Source organism: Grampus griseus (assembly GCF_964374135.1).
Source record: "Grampus griseus genome assembly, chromosome: 10".
Classification (NCBI taxonomy): Eukaryota; Metazoa; Chordata; class Mammalia; order Artiodactyla; family Delphinidae; genus Grampus; species Grampus griseus.
This window is the reverse complement of record NC_139004.1, coordinates 64,879,105-64,896,633: the sequence shown is the minus strand read 5'-3', so window position 1 is coordinate 64,896,633 and position 17,529 is coordinate 64,879,105. Positions and strand designations below refer to the sequence as shown.

At 57.0% G+C, this 17,529-nt stretch overlaps 2 protein-coding genes across 6 annotated transcripts in view; both read left to right on the top strand.

Moving 5' to 3' along the window:
* Positions 1-358: 358 nt before the first annotated feature.
* On the top strand, positions 359-9,151 carry UQCRC1 (ubiquinol-cytochrome c reductase core protein 1). Of its 5 annotated transcripts, none has more exons than XM_082664282.1 (13): positions 359-626; positions 857-1,020; positions 2,573-2,659; positions 3,766-3,895; positions 4,087-4,285; positions 4,867-4,946; positions 6,518-6,633; positions 6,872-7,015; positions 7,156-7,316; positions 7,439-7,524; positions 8,008-8,096; positions 8,443-8,518; positions 8,959-9,151. In XM_082664282.1, exons 1-13 carry the CDS (start codon positions 374-376, stop codon positions 9,021-9,023), a joined length of 1,650 nt encoding a protein of 549 aa, XP_082520408.1. In that variant the 5' UTR covers positions 359-373; the 3' UTR covers positions 9,024-9,151. The 5 variants fall into 5 exon arrangements, with proteins under 5 accessions (XP_082520408.1, XP_082520411.1, XP_082520410.1 ...); XM_082664285.1 differs by having other exon boundaries at positions 473-608; positions 877-1,020; XM_082664284.1 differs by having other exon boundaries at positions 499-626; positions 880-1,020.
* Positions 9,152-12,179: 3,028 nt separating this feature from the next.
* Positions 12,180-17,529, top strand: part of COL7A1 (collagen type VII alpha 1 chain) — a 32,781-nt gene continuing 27,431 nt past the window's right edge. Inside the window, exons 1-13 of the mRNA XM_082664740.1 lie at positions 12,180-12,301; positions 13,345-13,430; positions 13,897-14,077; positions 14,729-14,888; positions 14,974-15,067; positions 15,159-15,320; positions 15,486-15,649; positions 15,727-15,856; positions 15,959-16,075; positions 16,178-16,324; positions 16,410-16,526; positions 16,602-16,751; positions 16,834-16,962. Of these exons, the coding sequence (XP_082520866.1) occupies positions 12,207-12,301; positions 13,345-13,430; positions 13,897-14,077; positions 14,729-14,888; positions 14,974-15,067; positions 15,159-15,320; positions 15,486-15,649; positions 15,727-15,856; positions 15,959-16,075; positions 16,178-16,324; positions 16,410-16,526; positions 16,602-16,751; positions 16,834-16,962 (1,732 nt within the window). The 5' untranslated portion in view covers positions 12,180-12,206. The remainder of the gene's footprint in view (positions 12,302-13,344; positions 13,431-13,896; positions 14,078-14,728; positions 14,889-14,973; positions 15,068-15,158; positions 15,321-15,485; positions 15,650-15,726; positions 15,857-15,958; positions 16,076-16,177; positions 16,325-16,409; positions 16,527-16,601; positions 16,752-16,833; positions 16,963-17,529) is intronic.

Here is a 17,529-nt window from a genome sequence, read left to right as displayed (position 1 = left end):
ACAAGGAATCCTTTTCACAAATTAGTCTCTAAAACTGTTCCTTTTTTCTTAGCAATATATTGCTAAATTCTTTCCACGTCAACCGTCTGAACTTTCTCCATTCCTTTAAAGAGAAAACCGTGACTTTCAGCAGCAGCCTCGTAGTCCCAGGTTCCACCCTGGTGGTTTAGCCCTGGGGTTGCGATTGGCAAACATGCTGTGGCTGCGCTCCCCGCCCGCCCGGCCGCTCTGAGCACTCAGTGCAGTCGAGGCGCCCACTGTTCGCGAGAAACATCGCGCACTCTGCCCCCCACGCCACCACCACGGGTGAAGAGGGAAGATGGACTGGATCCAGAACAGACCCGCGCAAGACGATGACTAGCCAGATAGATTAATGCGCACTGTTACCCAGGGACGCGAAGACAAGAACCAACGACCAGCAGAGAATGAATATCCGCGGCGGCGTCCGCCAGGGAGCAGCCGAGCGCCAAGTCTGCGGTACTGCGCCTGCGCCTCGCGCGCCGCTGCGTCCACTCTACGCATGCGTGGCGCGGCCCAGCGTCCACTGGAGCCAGAAGATGGCGGCTTCCGCGGTTTGCCGGGCGGCCAGCGCCGGGACGCGAGTGCTGGTGCGCAGCCGCCGCTCGGTGAGGTGTCAGCGAGAGCGCAGAGCTATGGGGAGCGGGTCTTTGGAACGCAGACAGGGAGCGGGCTGTTAGCGGTGGCAGGTCGAGAATGGGGAGGTCACGGGGTCAGGGCCATGGGAAGGTCACGGCCGAGGGCACGCATGGGAGTCTCGCGGCTGGCCTGGGGGCGGGGATGGGGATCCCACCGCAGGCCTGAGAGCTAAGGAGCGATCCTCCAATTTAATTCTCAGTCCTGGTCGCCCCTTTCCAGCAGCCGGCCCTGCTGAGGTCGCCTGTCTTGCGGGGCATCGCCACCTACGCCCAGGCCCTGCAGAGCGTGCCGGAGACGCAGGTCAGCCAGCTGGACAACGGGCTGCGAGTGGCCTCGGAGCAGTCCTCCCAGCCTACCTGCACGGTGAGTGGGTCCGGTGTCGGGAGTGCACCTCAATATTGGGCATGGTCTCCTTTCCCAAGTCGGGGTGTGACCTTGGGCTCAAGTGCTCTGTGGTTTGGATCAGACTCCTCCCAGCCACCTCAGGATTGACCCTCCTACCCCAATCCCTACCCTAGCCACGCCTTGACTTCTTGGGGGCAATCCTCACCGTACCCAACACTTACTTAGCGTGTGATGCTTGCCAATCAGGAGGCCAAGTCTTTTTTCAGCTTTTTCTTCAGCAGCCCATATGAGAGAAGTGATCCTTCAATGAGGAAAATGGGGTTCAGAGACATTAGGTGACTGCCAGCCTCACGGCCCAAAGTCATAATCCCTTGCCTAGACTGGAAATGTACTGCAGAAGAAATCAACTAGAAAATTCCCGTTAAATGGATAATTTTCCTCAAAATTCACTCAAAGATAGAAATCTTGGCTAGATAAACAGAGAAGATTCTCAAGAAGCGAAGCGTCTCCTCCCCACCCCAAACTTCAAGTGCTTTTATTGGTAAATTCTTTCAGTTTTCCAGGAACAAATAATGTCCTGTGATATAAGTTGTTACTGAACACAACAAAAGGTGATGGGCAGCTTCCTTATTACATGGCACCTGTATAAGCCTACCCACAGCCTGTTAAGAAACCTTGGTGGAGAATGCTGTATTTCATGGACCCTAAGATGCTCTAGATTGTAAGGAGCATCACTGTGCTCTAGGGGCAGGAAAAGAATGCTGCCAGTTATAATCAAAGGATACCATGGATTGTAAAATGTATCTTTCGAAGATGTTAGATGTGTAATAGATGTTCATGTAAAGAATTTATGACGTATGGTACGTGTATCAACATCTCTTAGGAAAGTAAATGTGAACATTTTAAGTCAGCTATGAAACAAATAGTAAATTAAAAGATTAGGTCTATGTCACCATGGGGGTGAGTAGTGTGGTTTGTGTTTCACAGCACACCAGGAGGCTATTAAGAAAATTATAAGATTCTCTCGTTGGGTGCCAAGGAGACACTTGGCAGTGTTAGGTGTCGAGTTCTGTTTAAAACTTTTTTTAAAGTGTGAACGAAGGCTACTTATGATAAAATGTTCAGTGTTTAAGCCAATAGCCTCTCCTTTAATGGCGAAAGGACACAATCACCAGAACAAAGGCAGGGTATAATTTTTAGGAAGGAGAAAAGAACTTGTTTTCAAATGATTAGTTGCTTGCCTAGAAGAAACAAAGAATCAACTGAAAAGTGAGGTTGAATTTAAGAATTTCCTGTGGTGATAGGACAGGTGAACATGCCTGGTTTGAAGCTTCCCTGCGAGTCTCGATAACCAGTCAGGAAATAGAGCAGGGAGGAGAGGTGATGCAGTGTGACTGCAGTCATTCAGCTGGTGCCCTGTGCCTCTAAGCACAGGGGTCCTGCTGAGAAGCTTTTCCCCAGCGTGGGACTGTGAGCCCCTGTCTGGGGCTTGTGCTGAGTCATGCAGGGTGGGGTGTAAGGGGGGCTGAGGTGGTTTGTTTGTTACCTTTGTTGGTGGTTTCTTGTCCAGGTGGGGGTGTGGATTGATGCTGGCAGCCGTTATGAGACTGAGAAGAACAACGGGGCAGGCTACTTTGTGGAGCATCTGGCTTTCAAGGTGAGGCTCCTAAAGTCCTGCATCTCCCCTGGGCTTAGGGCTTCCTGCTGTCCCTCCTGAGGATGCAGGTCAGAAAAGCCAGCCTCCTCAATTATGGGTTTTAGCAGGGTAGCGGGGGAAAGAGATCTCTGGATGGCTTTTCTGGGAGGAGTCACATGGACTTGGCCTCTTCTGAGTGAGCGCCTATCTGATGAACCCCTGCACAAGGCCCCCAGAGCCAGAAAAACCCCAGGGAGCCATAGGAGCCCTGCTCTTCACCAGAGGCCAGGCCTGTGTTGTGTGCATGCACGGATATAGAATTGTGGATGTACACGTGCATTGTAACAAACCCACAGATTTAGTTTTTGTAAAACGCTGTGCATCTCTTGTTTATAGAAGTGAGTAGGAGCTTTCTTGAGGATGGGAACAGCTCCTAAGCCACCTCGTGTTCACATGGAGTGGAGACTGAGTTCTTAAATGAATGAAAAAAATGGAGAAGATACGGGATAGGTGGTGTTGTGGAGCAGGAATGGGCAACTAGCCAGGTCCAGCATCACAGTTATGTGTGTCAGTCTCAACACATTGATACGTGTGTGTGTCATTGGACAGCAGCACTGCCATACACATGCACACATACGTACACACACACTGGACTAAGGTTGAGTCCTACAGAGGCCATAGCACACACACAGAGTCGTATAAATGGTATGAGGGAGAGTGGGTAGTGGTAGCATCACCTGAGCACAGGTGTGAGCTTACCTGACCATGACTGTTAGTAAGAGGAGAGGGAGTGCTGGTAAGATCAGGCTGGTATGGGAGCTCTCAGTCAAATGCTATACCCCCTCTTGGTATGGGAGCTCTGGATTTCAGGTAACACTTGCTTTGTCCATGCCCTTCTTTCCTGGCCCCTGGATGTCTTCATTCTCTTGGTCCTCGATGCTGTGGCGTTGATTGGCTTAAGGCCTGCTAAGCACTTGGTGAGCACAGCCTCTGGGCTGTATAACCCCAGAGTCTTTGCTGAGGGAGATATCTGTGGACCAGTGGTCCTGCTGGGACTTTAGCCTGTGAGGATGGGGTCCTGGGCTCCCATGTGGCTCCTGATTTGTCCTGTTGATGTGTGGTTCCAGGGAACAAAGAATCGACCTGGCATTGCCTTGGAGAAGGAGGTAGAGAGCATGGGGGCCCATCTTAATGCCTACAGCACCCGGGAACATACGGCTTACTACATCAAGGCACTGTCTAAGGACCTGCCAAAAGGTACGCTGGAGGATGGGACCGGGACACCAGTAGGACTCCAGGAGTGCAGAGGACAGGCACTCAGGAGCCCCTGGCCTGGCTGAAGAATGGGGTTACCCTTAGAGTATGGCCTTGCAACAAAGCAACCAGTGGTGTCAGGCTTGGGGTTTTGTCCTGTTACTGGTCACCAAACCTGTCCTTCTTGCATCCAGCTGTGGAGCTCCTGGCCGACATTGTGCAGAACTGCAGCCTAGAAGACTCCCAGGTTGAGAAGGAGCGTGATGTGATCCTGCAGGAGCTGCAGGAGAATGATGCATCTATGCGGGACGTGGTCTTTGACTACCTGCATGCCACGGCATTCCAGGGCACACCTCTAGCCCAGGCCGTGGAGGGGTCCAATGAGAACGTCAGGTGAGTGTTGGCTGGTCTGGGGTGGAATTCGTCCCCTCATTCTGGCATAGCCAGGCCATGTCCACATGAGTTTGTTTTTAGTTGATCTGCTGTCTGTGCTGTTTATTTTCCTAATTCACACAACTGGAGACATTTTTTATGTTGCCACATGGTCCCTGTGAGTCTTTTTTAACACCTGTGTGGTTTTCACTTGAATTTCGGGCTTTGCTTTAGGGTACGTTTCCATGCGTGTCCTGCCAGCCTGAGGGAGGGTGCTCTGGGTATCCCTCCACATGGCTTCTTGTCCTCTGGTGGGATGAGCTCTGCTGTTGCCCCTCAAGAGCCCCCACCGTCAGTTCTCACCCTCCTCAGAGGGGACTACAAGCCTGTCCTGAGGTGGGATGTGAGGGGGGCCCAATGAGGGCTGCCCTCTGGGCCCCAGAGTGGTGGGTGGCAGAAATGGGGCAAGGACCAATTGATGTGTGGGGTCCTGCTTTCCAGAGAAGCCATGTCTCCTGGTCTGTCTCCTCAGCCCCGTTTTGTGTGACCCAGATCATTCTGGTTTGGGAGCGGTGTTGACCAATTGGCTGTATGTCTTGCAGGAAGCTGTCTCGGGCAGACCTGACTGAGTACCTCAGCCGGCATTACAAGGCCTCTCGAATGGTTTTAGCAGCAGCTGGAGGTGAGCGATGGGCTCGTTGAAGCCCTGTGGTAATAGGGGGGTGGGCTGTGGCCTTGGTTACCAGGGCCAAGTCTCCTGGTTCTGACTATAGGGATCTTCCACTCCTGGGGACACTGTTCCCACCCTGTCCTTGAGGGGAGTGACTTCTCTTCCATGCTTTTAGAGGTGGGGTGGGATTCTTCTCTGCCACCACCACTGAAACTGGCCGCCCAGGGATGCTACTCCGCTCTTCAGTACAGGCCTCAGTTGGGCTGTTGGCCTCTCCAGGCCTCAGGGTTTTCTCAGTCCCACCTGGTCGTAGGAGATCCAGGTTGTAGGCTGGTGGGAGATTCAAGCCCTCAGGCCTGTTTCTCTTGGCCTTGTCAGTGGGCAAACCAGACATTGCATGACAGGTGGGAAGTGCCTTGAAAGGAAAGCATACAGTGGTTGGGGGACTTTAATGGGGGACTCAGTTAGAGGGTAGGGAGGTGGTTTGTTTGTTTGTTTGAATTGGGAGGTGCTTTTGAAGCATGTGTCATTTGAACAGAGGCTTAAAGAGAGGTGGGATTTAATTCAGTGGGGAGTGGGAGGTCTGTGCAGAGGGGAAGAGCAGTGTCACGGGCTGGTGTGTTTTGAGGCTTGCTCTGCTGCCATGTAGGGGCCAGAGCGGAAGTGGGCAGGCGCAGGGAGTGCTTGCTGCAGGTGCCTGGTGGGGGACGGTAGGAGCTGGGAGAGAAGTGCGGGGACTCAGGGTGGCTTTTTAGGTAGACACCTGACAGAGGAGGGGATGTGGCGGGGAGGGGACGGGAGCAGGGCCAGGGTGCTTTCCCAGCTTAGGTCGTGACAGCTGACTGGGCAAGAAAAATTGATAGGAAGAACATGATTGGTGGCCTTGGGGCCAGTGAACCTCGGGACCAAGAGCAGTCTGAGCTACTGACACATCAGACTTTGTTGAGTCCAACAGGATCTGAGCTCAGGGAAGGAAAGAATAAAAGGCAGAGGCACCTAGAAGGCTGTACCTGGGGGAGGCTGCTTACTACCACAGCGCCCACTGGTCAAGGCGCTATGGCAGCAAAGGCCTCCTCTTGTAGAGGTGAGGTCCAGGAGGGGTCCTGAGGCGTGAGTTTGTAACGTTACTGGTAAACGTCCCCAGCTCTCAGGGGACCCCGGAGCTAGTCACAGCCCTGCATAGCACCTCTTTGTGCCCTCTCACCTGCCAGCCCCCATAGGATCTGCTTGAGGAAGGGCCAGAGGGAGAAGGCAGGGCAGGTGGCCTTATGCCCAGGGAGTACCAGTCTTGTCCTTGGTGCTGGTGGGAATGTGTTACATAGGAACCCATTTTTAAGCTCTGCATGCTGCTGCTTCCCTGTGGCTGAGGTGATGGAAGCTGTTTGACCCTGAGGTGCCTGCCCTGCCCATGAGATAGGGTGTGTCTGTGAAGGGTCCTCTTTCCTCACCTTGTCCTGATGTCATGTCTTCCTTTTGGTGTTTCCCACCAAGGCAGGACATGGGGTCCTCTGCTTGTGTGTGATCTCCCCTACCCTGTGCCTTGGGCCCTGGCTGGCCAGTAACTCTGCTGTCTGTCTTGGCAGGGGTGGAGCACCGGCAGCTGCTAGACCTCGCCCAGAAGCATTTCTGCAGCCTCTCTGGGACATACACTGAAGACGCTGTGCCCACTCTCACTCCCTGCCGCTTCACTGGCAGCGAGGTGGGCTGCTTGGTGGGCGGGGGTAGTGTCCTCAGCCGGGACCTCTTGGGGGCACCCTCACGTGCATGGCTATCTTCATGACTCCGGAGATGCCTCGAGTTGGCCAGGTGTCCTGTGGCTGCTGCCTCACAGGCACACGTGTTCACACTTGGATGCACACTCTCCACCCACACTTGGCACCTTTGCTGGTCGCCTGGGAAATCTGGCTGTCCCTCAGCTTTGCCATGTACTGTTTCAGATCCGCCACCGTGATGATGCCCTGCCTTTGGCCCATGTGGCCATTGCAGTGGAGGGGCCTGGCTGGGCCAACCCGGACAATGTGGCCCTCCAGGTGGCCAATGCCATCATTGGCCACTATGACTGCACTTACGGTGGTGGCGCGGTGAGTGCCAGGGGTGGGCATGGGATGGGACCTTGTCTTCAGGGAAGAGAGGGAGCTGGGCTGTGGGCGCTTGTACTGTGGGGTTTGGGGTGTGGACTGCAGACAGGGGGGTGGGTGCTGACCACCCTCATCCCTGGTAGCACTTGTCCAGCCCACTGGCTGCAGTTGCTGCAACCAAGAAGCTGTGCCAGAGTTTCCAGACCTTCAACATCTGCTATGCAGAGACGGGGTTGCTGGGCGCACACTTCGTCTGCGACCACATGAGCATCGACGACATGATGTTCTTTCTACAGGGCCAGTGGTGAGTGGCGGCCTAGCGCTGCCAGGGAGGTGGGGAGGGAATAGGGCCCTTTGAGCAGGACCGTGGGAGGCTCAGAGACAGCACCGTCTCTCAGGATGAATCCCACCCCACCCCTGCTCTAGGATGCGCCTTTGCACCAGTGCCACAGAGAGCGAGGTGGTCCGGGGCAAAAACATTCTCAGAAATGCTCTGGTGTCTCATCTGATCGGTGAGTCCTGCAGCCCTGTGGCAAGGGGTAGAGTGCATACTGGCAGTGACAGTCCCAGTGTTCCTAACCAAGATTGGAAACGAAAACTTCGAAGGTCACACCATACCCCACCACCACCCCTCTCACAGGGGCCTGGGGTTTTAGGTACAGGTGTGGGTAGGCTAGACCAACAGCCCATGGATACAGTGACAGGTGGTTGTACAAGTGAGGGTTGTGGTCTAGGTCAGACCAAGGTCCAGGTCAGCCCAGAACGCTGGAGGTTCTGTGTGTACCGTGAAGCACTTCGGCAGCCTCTCTGGGACATATGCCGAGGACGCTGCGCCCACTCTCACTCCGTGCCGCTTCACCGGCAGCGAGGTGGGCTGCTTGGTGGGTGGGGGTAGTGCTCTCAGCCGTGGCTTCTTGGGGGCACCCTCGCATGCATGGCTTGGACCCACGTGGATTGGACCATGTGGACCTGTAAACTTCCCCCAACCCTTGCAGGCACCACTCCTGTTTGTGAGGACATTGGACGTAGTCTTCTGACGTATGGCCGCCGCATCCCCCTGGCTGAGTGGGAAAGCCGGATTGCGGTAACAAGGGCCCCTGGGAGAGGTTCTGGAGTCTTGGCCTGGCAGACTCCCAGAGGGTGGAGAGTTGAGGCAGTGCAGACTGCTCCTGTAGGCAACCCTGGTGTCCTAGGCAGCGTCACCTGCCTCGGTGGTGTAATTGGAGGGCAGGGCAGAGGCACTGATGGCTATAGGGATGGGTGGGGCCTGAGGAAGTCTACAGCAGGGAGAGCCCTGCTGCATTTCCCCTTTTGGTTGAGGGGCAGCTCCATGGTACGTGTGGAAGATCTTGGTCGTCTGGATAATGTTGACTGGCAGAGGTGGTCCCCAGGTGCCTGTCACTCAGTGTGCCCTCTGCTTCATCCTGCAGGAGGTGGATGCCAGTATCTTGCGTGAGGTCTGCTCCAAGTACTTCTATGACCAGTGTCCAGCAGTGGCTGGATTGGGTGAGTGGCCTAGAAAGTCTGCTCTTTGTCCTTCGCAGTCTGTTGTCTTGGCCTCCCCTCTGCCTCTGCTCCCCCATCCCCCAGCTTTCACGGGGAGTAGCATGTTGAGGCCCCTGAGAAGCTCTGCCCAATAGCCTGGCTGCCAGGGAGTTCCTGCTCAGAAAACCTGTCCTAGCAGCTCCCTGACTCCCTGCCAAGGTGCCTCCATCAGTACCCCACACCTGCCAGGTAATGGACACCTCCATGTGTGGGGTGGAGCTCCAAAGGCCAGAGCATGAAGGGACAGGCTCAGCACCCCCTGGAGGAATGTTCTCTTCCCTCTTTCCACCCCAAGCCTGTCTTGTGCTGCTCTGGGCAGCTTTGGATGGGGTGCGGCGCAGGGCCAGGTGTCCCTGTACAGGCCAGGTACCTCACCCTGACGCCCCACCCTATCCCCACAGGGCCCATTGAACAGCTTCCAGATTATAACCGGATCCGTAGCGGCATGTTCTGGCTGCGCTTCTAGGCAGGAAACCTGTGCAGGCAAAAGGGCGGGGCCAGGATCTGTGGTCCCCCCAACCACAAACATACCACCTCAGTCCTTCAAACCTGTGCTGCAGATAACCACCAACCAATAAAGTCCTGTGTTGAGAACTGCTGCGTCCCTCTCTTGGCATTGGCATGGGGTCCACTGGGCAGTGGACTGGGGAGCAGGGACTTCCTCCCGGTTCTGCATCTCCTAGATCCTTCTGCCTTCCCACAGGCTGATGTGTCCTTAGCGAGGGGCAAGCGTGGGGCTGCAGCACAGAGGCCGGAAGCCTTTGATGCCTGCAGGGAGCTGAGGCCAGCTGTTTCCACTTAGCCACATGGGCGATGCTCTTAGCCAATCTGTCCCAAGAGTGAGGTGTGGGAGGCCATGGGAACTGCAGGCCCAGACTTTGCCCTGGTAGAGGTCCCAGCCTGGGAACTCAGGGGGCTCAGGTGGGAAGCCCCTTGCTGTGGGTCCTGTGCGGTCTCCCTCCGGTGGACCCTCGTACCCTAGACGGACCAGGAGAGGCCAAGGAATGTCCCTGAGGGAGCCTCCTTCATATGTTTACTCTGGATTCTGGGAGGAGGATAGCCTGGGGCATAGTGTTCCCATTTGGTTTCTAACTGCTGCCTGGACAGGCAAGGCAAGAATCCTTTGCCTTGATTTGCCGCTGACTCAGGCTCCAAGAATATTCCTGAGCTCAGTGGGGCCTGAGCCCCCTCCCTAGACTTGGTCTGTCGCAGGCAAGTCTGAGCTGCTGGCCTGGCAGTCCCCTCCTCATCTCCCTGAGGACCTGGTGGAGCTCTCAACTGTCTAGTCCCCCTGCCACCTTTGGGCTCTGGTCCCCAAGGCAGGTGGGCAGGTGGGCCCCTCTTCCTGTGCCCCCCAACCCTTCCACAGTCAGGTTCCCTGGGATCCCAGTGGGGGAATGGAAGTGTGGGGCCCAATTTGGCTGTGAGGGAGGTGCTGCTGGCACTTGTGGACAGGGCTCTGGGACAGAGTTTCTTGAGAAGATGGCTATTCAGAAGTGCCCCAGCATCCCAGCCTTGCAGTGGCCAAAACAGCCCTCAGTTTGCTCCCACTCCACCCCAGTGCTTTTCCCTTCAGCTCTGTTTGTTGCCACAAGTTGTCAATTAGGAAATAACTGTCAAGTGCTTTCTAGAACCCAAGGCTGGGGGACTCAGGTCATCCTACTTTGTGAACAGCTGGAGAGAAGCTGCTGGACAGTACAGAACCCTGACAGGCCCACCCCTGAATGGTTATAGACACAGCATATCCAGGCTGGGGAACAGCAAGTGCCAAGCGTGTTGTCCCAAGTTTGAGCTCCTGGAGGATGGGGCTTGATTTCTCTGCTAAGGCCAGGCCTGACTCTCAAAGGCTACAGGTGTGCTGGACACAGAGTGCTCGAGCGGGTGACCTGGTCCTAACGGACCTTGCATGCCTAGCCAGGGAATTTGATCTTTACTTTGGAGGCGTGCTGGGGGAGGTGTATTGGAAGTTAACGGGAAGAGAAGTGACTTGCTCAGCTGAGAGTTAGCCTGGGGACTCAGGGTGGGTTTCTGTGCGGTTCTGGTGAGCAGCTCTGTGGCAGAGCAGATACCACAGCTATAGTAAGAGCTGGAGTGGGCTTTAGGGGACGCAAGCAGGGCAGCATCCCCAGCAGGGCTGGGGTACCACAGGGGAGGGGCAGGTTGGAGGAGGATGACCTGCTCAGCTTTGGCCATGGTTCTGAGAAATTTGGAGGTGTTCAAGACAGATGTGTGGGGCTGGAATCCCCAAAAGAGGCCCCAGTTGGAGACATGGTGCCATCCAGCAGAGGTGGTGACCGAAGCCAGAGGAGGAAATGTCCAGGGGAGTGTGGGAGGGAGAAAGAAAACTCTAGGGCCCCAGTGTGTTTATGGAGGGAGCTGGTGTCTGGGGTTGGTCCCTAACTGTGCCTGCCAGGAGGCCACACCCCTGCTCATGAGCCTCCCCCGAGCGCCAGACCTGTGCTCATCCTCAACCTTGCTTCTGCCTCCAACAGCTTCTCGTAGCACGCTTTGAGTGACCCCCTCACAGCAGGCAGCCATTTCTTTTGGGGGACCCCTCATGGTTCTGATGAGGTTTGCCTGAACACCCTCTCAGCTGGGCCTCCAGTCTCCCCTAAAGGCTAGACCCAAATGTGTATGTATGTCTGCACTGTATATGCCAGCTCTGCCCTGCTCTCACCCACCCTTGCTGTACAAGAAGAGGTGAGGGTCTTGCAGGCAGGGGCTGCCTCTGTAATGAGAGCACGACTGGTTCTCTGCAGCCCTCACGTGAAGGACAGATTTCAAAGGGTTGGGGGGTCCTGGGACATGGCTGAAGAGACCTTGACCTAGGGAAAAGGTTCTGGGCCCTGTGGATCACAGTGCTGTACTTCATGATAATTTGGGGCTGTCCCTGTAGCTCAAGCCTTATTGGACAATAGGAAAACAGGCAGTATGGATGGTTCTCACTGCCCCCAGCTCTGGCCATACCAGAGACCTGGCCATACCTAGAAGAGGACAAGGCAGACAAGTTTAACAGAAGTGCTGTCCCCTTTTGTCCCCCATTAGCCTGTGGAGCCCCAGGAGAGGCTGGGGGGCCAGGCACGTTGGAAGGGGCCCTATGGCAGTGGTGAGTCTAGAAGTATTCTCCAGGCTTAAAAAAAACAGGGGACCTGCTCTTGGGAGGATCTCTCTATCTCAGTATCAACCCCTATAATGAACACATACGTATATACAAAGAGTGTCCTTGGCCTGCAGTTGTGTTGAGGGGACTGTCCATAATCACAGAAGCCAGCTGAGGGAGATGGGCGGGAATTCAGCCTGGTTAAGGGAAGAGGAGTGAGGAAGGAGTAGTTATGAAGGTGGACACCACAGGTGGACCTTGAGGGCCGTGAGGAAGGGAGGGAGGAGCCCAGGGTGACCTCTGGGCCTGGCAGAGATGATGGGTGGAAGGGGGTCTTCAAGAAGAGTAGGTTGGGGACTTTCCTGGTGGCACAGTGGTTAAGAATCCGCCTGCTGATGCAGGGGACACAGGTTCGAGCCCTGGTCCGGGAAGATCTCACATGCCACAGGGCAACTAAGCCCGTGTGCCACAACTACTGAGCCCGCATGCCACAACTACTGAAGCCCGCGCATGTAGAGCCCGAGCTCTGCAACAAGAGAAGCCACCGCAATGAGAAGCCTACGCACTGCAACGAAGAGTAGCCCCCGCTCACCGCAACTAGAGAAAGCCCACGCGCAGCAACGAAGACCCAATGCAGAAGAAGAGTAGGTTGGAGGAGGGGACTCTGAGGGGCCAAAATGAGAATGTGTGGGTAGGGGAGCCTGGCTGGAGCAGGACATGCGCACCAGTGGGGGCATAGGCGGGAGGGGGTGGATTCCTGAAAGATGAGCTGTCACTGTGGGTGGTCTACCCTCCACACATGGATAACCCCTCCCTGGAGGCACAGCTGGATGGCATCTGCCTGGGGCTGGTTCAGAGCATAGCAAGGGGTCCAGGACACTGGGATGGACATGTCTGCATAAGTACAATACAGATTTTCTCCTCCTGGCTTGCCCTTCCAAAGTAGGGGTGGGCATTACTTGGATGCAGCCCAGTGGTGCCTTGCTGTCCCTGGCATGAGCCTAGAGCCCCTCATTTGCTGGGGGCTGCTCTGCCTGTTGAGGGGATTGGGGTGGGACACAGGAGACCCAACAGACAAAGGGATGGCTGAATCACAGGAGAGGCCAGCCGGGACTCATGGCCTGAGGGCTTGTCTGGGTAGCCCAGTCGGAGGTGGGGGTGGGGTGGGGGGAGGGGGGTGGTGAGTCATCTCCAGCTGCATCTTCTACCCCACCAACATCCTGCTGCGTCTTTCATCCCCGGGAACCTGTCTGAAGTCTGGTCTCCAGCAGTCACTTCTAGTCTGTTTGACCTAAAGCAGCCAAGATCTCTGACCCTAGATGGGGTTGGAGAGGGATCCCTCAACATCCATCTGTAGAGAACCTCCTGGGGAAATCCCAGAAGCCACGGGAGGTGGGGGTCTTTACACTTAAGTGGAGTCAGATCATCTGTCCAGGGGAGGGGTGGCAGGGGCGGCGACTTCTGGGACGATGGGTGGGGGTGGGCCGCCTGGGTCCCCGCCCGCTGCTCCGCCCCCGGGATCAGGGACTTTTCTCTGCCGTGGCGGCGGGACTGCAGCAGCGGCTGGCGATCGGAGCCGGCGGACCGGCAGGCAAGACCGGGACTGGGGGTGGGAGAACGCTGGCCTTGGACCCGCCAAGGCTGAGGGACAGAGGCGGGGTCCTGGCTGACCGTTTCCCTCACCCAGGATGAGGCTGCGGCTCCTGGTGGCTGCGCTCTGCACGGGGATCCTGGCAGGGGCTCCCCGAGTGTGGGCCCAGCACAGGGAGAGAGGTGGGTACGGCAGGGAAGGACCCCATCCAGGGCACTGCACCCTGCCACCCGCGACTCCACTCGACCTTCATCCTGGATCCCGCCTCCCACCCTCCTCGACTTATGCATTTCTCCTAATTCTCCCTGGACTCCCCAAACCCTCCGCGACCCACACTGCATCTCCCAAACTGCATCCAGTTGTGCGTGGCTCCCCTACCCTATGTCACTCCGCGCTGGTCCCCAGACGCCAACCTCAGTCCCAGATCCACACCCGCTCCGGCGACTCTCCCTCCCCACTAGTCCTCCGCGTGAGACTCCGCTCCAGGCCCCACCTCTGTTGCCTCCACCGCTCCCAGGCCCAAGCCAGCCTGTGCCCGTTTGCACAGTGAATGAGGCCAACTCCCCTCCCCAGCCCCAGGGGACCACAGTGAGGGTAGGGGGTGGGTGGGCCCCAAGAAAAAATCGTGATCGCTTTTCCCTGCCCCAGTGAGCTGCACGCGCCTTTACGCCGCTGACATCGTGTTCCTACTCGACGGCTCCTCGTCCATTGGCCGAAGCAACTTCCGCGAAGTGAGGGGTTTCCTTGAGGGGCTGGTGCTGCCCTTCTCCGGGGCAGCCGGTGCACAGGGTGTGCGCTTCGCTGCCGTGCAGTACAGCGATGACCCACGGTGAGTGGCTCCCCACAGCTGGACCCACCAGGACCCCACCCCCAGAAAGAAGCAGAGAGCCCCCAAACCCCTAGGTTAGGCTTTAGGGAACCCAGAGGATCCCCCCTCCCACCAGCCAGGACATCTTCTTAAGACAGAAGCAGGGATCTCCTAGGTACAGCCCTCACATCTGAGACCCCTTCTGAATAGTGCCTTGCCAAAGATAGGAGCTGTGTTTTCTGATCTAGAGATGGAGAGGCCTAGAAGGGGACCCATGACTTGAGATGCCCTGTGCCTGCTGGACTCTCCTTGTTCTAGCCTCCTGATGCCTTCAGCCTCTCTCACTCAGCAGAGGGCCTCCCTGTCTGGCCAGTGTCCACCTGCTTATAACTGGGCCCTTCTTCCTACCATTATTTAATTAACCAGACATCCTGGTACCTGAGCCTGGGAGCCCCAAGGGGTCCAGGCCTGCCCAGGCCCAGCCACAGGTGTGACACAGTTGGGTACCTAAGGAGTTTGTTAGCTTGGGAGCTTCAGAGATGGAAGGTAAGAATCACAGAACCAAGTGGACTCTCAAGGGGGCCTGATACAACCCTCATTCCAGAGGCCTCTTAGAGGCCAGGACCAGAAAAAGCCCTTACTCCTAGCCTGCTGCCACCCGCCTCCCCACAGGACAGAATTTGGCCTGGATGCGCTTGGCTCAGGAGGTGATGTGATCCGTGCAATCCGAGAGATCAGCTACAAGGGAGGCAACACGCGCACAGGAGCTGCAATTCTCCACGTGGCTGACCGTGTCTTTCTGCCCCAGCTGGCCCGACCTGGTGTTCCCAAGGTGATCTCTCACCCTACCATGCCTTCCAAGGTGACCCCAAGTAAGTGTCTGAAGCAGTCCTGACTTGACCCTGCACCTGCCCCAGGTCTGCATCCTCATCACAGATGGGAAGTCCCAGGACCTGGTGGACACAGCTGCCCAGAGGCTGAAGGGGCAGGGAGTCAAGCTGTTTGCTGTGGGTGAGTACCAAGCTGGGGTGACAGGTCAGCTGGGGCAGGGATGAGTCAGAGGGCATGTGGGCAGCTGAGCCCTGATTGGGCATCACCTCAGGGATCAAGAATGCCGACCCTGAGGAGCTGAAGCGAATCGCCTCACAGCCGACCAGCGATTTCTTCTTCTTCGTCAACGACTTCAACATCTTGAGGACGCTACTGCCTCTTGTTTCCCGGAGGGTGTGCACAAGTGCAGGTGGCGTGCCTGTGGCCTTGCCCTGTGAGTTCCTGCCCACCCTGTGTGCCCTGACCTGGACCCTGACCCGAACCCCAACCTGGGAGTGCTGATTCCATCCCATGTGCTCCTGACCCTTGAGCCCGGTGCTGTACCATAAGTGCTGACCCCTGATTCTCTTGCCTGGTTGCCTGACTGCCCCTTTCCCAGCCAATGACTCAACCTCTGGTCCACGAGACCTGGTGCTGTCTGAGCCAGGCAGTCAATCCTTGAGAGTACAATGGACAGCGGCCAGTGGCCCTGTGACTGGCTACAAGATCCAGTACACGCCCCTGACGGGGCTGGGACAGCCACTGTCGAGTGAACGGCGGGAGGTAAGGATGTCAGCAGTGGTAGGTGGAGGGCTGGGGACTTAGCTGGCCAAGATGAAGTGACCTCTGACCCTGGGCAGGTGAGCGTCCCAGCAGGTGAGACCAGCATGAGGCTGCAGGGTCTCCGGCCACTGACTGAGTACCAAGTGACGGTGGTTGCCCTCTACGCCAACAGCATCGGGGAGGCCGTGAGTGGGACAGCTTGGACAAGTGAGCAGTTCTGCTAACCTCTGACCCTGCTCACCTAACCACCCATCCCAGTAACCCCTCCCCACTCTGGACGCACTAATCCCTGGTGGGACCTTCCCCTAGCTGCTCTGGAGGGACTGGAGCTGACCATCCAGAACACCACAGCCCACAGCCTCCTGGTAGCCTGGCGGGGTGTGCCAGGTGCCACTGGCTACCGCGTGACATGGCGGGTCTTCAGTGGTGAGTCAGAGGTGTGGGCTGAAGGAAGTCCCTGCACCTCAGACAGGACTGTAGGGTGCTAAGTCTGCAAGACCCACTGACCCCTCTGTGCCCCCCGTGCAGGTGGGGCCACGCAGCAGCAGGAGCTGGGCCCTGGGCAGGGGTCAGTGCTGCTGCGTGACCTGGAGCCTGGCACAGACTATGAGGTGACCGTGAGCACCCTGCTTGGCCGGAGCGTGGGGCCTGCCACCTCCCTGACTGCCCGCACCGGTGAGAGGGCTGGGTGCTTTCTTCAGGCTGGGTGGGCAGGCTGGCAGGGCACAGAGGCCACTGACCTCCCATGTGCCCTGGGCAGACACTTCTGTTGAGCAGACCCTGCGTCCCATCATCCTGGGCCCCACATCCATCCTTCTTTCCTGGAACTTGGTGCCTAAGGCCCGTGGCTACCGGCTGGAGTGGCGGCGTGAGAGTGGTCCGTGCAGGAGGGTGGGGTGGGCAGGCTGGGTCCAGACCTGGCCTCAGCTGGCCTGACCCTGTCATCTTGCAGGCTTGGAGGTGCCACAGAAGGTGGTGCTGCCCTCTGACGTGACCCGCTACCAGTTGGATGGGCTGCAACCAGGCACTGAGTATCGCCTCACACTCTACACGCTGCTAGAGGGCCACGAGGTGGCCACGCCTGCAACTGTGGTCCCCCCTGGTGAGGGCTCTGTGGGCCCGGCCAAGTGAGAGGGGAAGGTACAGGGGCCCCAGGCTGCCTCTTAGGCTGTGCTGTCCAACAGGGCCAGAGCTGCCCGTGGGCCCTGTGACAGACCTACAGGCCACCGAGCTGCCTGGGCAGCGAGTGCGAGTGTCCTGGAGCCCAGTTCCCAGCGCCACCGAGTATCGGATCACCGTGCGCAGCATCCAGGGTGAGGGGGACACAGCAAGACCCGTACACACACTAAAGTTCCAGCCTTTCAAACCATTCCAGCCTTTCCAGCCCTTCTCCACTCCGGGGTCTCTACAGCCTCCTCCTCTCTCCTTGTCCATCCACCTCCCAAGACGGCACCGAACCAGACCCCATCACAGGGTCTGTCTGCTCCCTGCCCTGACCCTGCTTGTCTCTTCATCTGGATCTGTCTCCACTCCCTGCCCCACCTCCCTGGCCATGGCTTTCACCCTTCTCCACAACCACAAGCTCAACCCCCGCCCTTCTATAACCTTAGCTGTGACCACTGTTCTCCCATGTCCCCATCCAATACTGACTCCACCTCACTGTCTGTCGATGACCTGTCAACTCATGTCGCTGTCCGCTGACTTCTGACATCCTACATCTTATGTCCTTCTCCACTGACTCCTGTCATTATGTGTCCCCATTCATCACTGGCCCATTATCCTGTGTCGCTGTGCATCACTGACTCCTTTTACCCCTGTCCTTATCTCTCACACCTTTCCGTCCCATGTCCCATCCCTCACTGACCCTTTTCTTTTTTTTT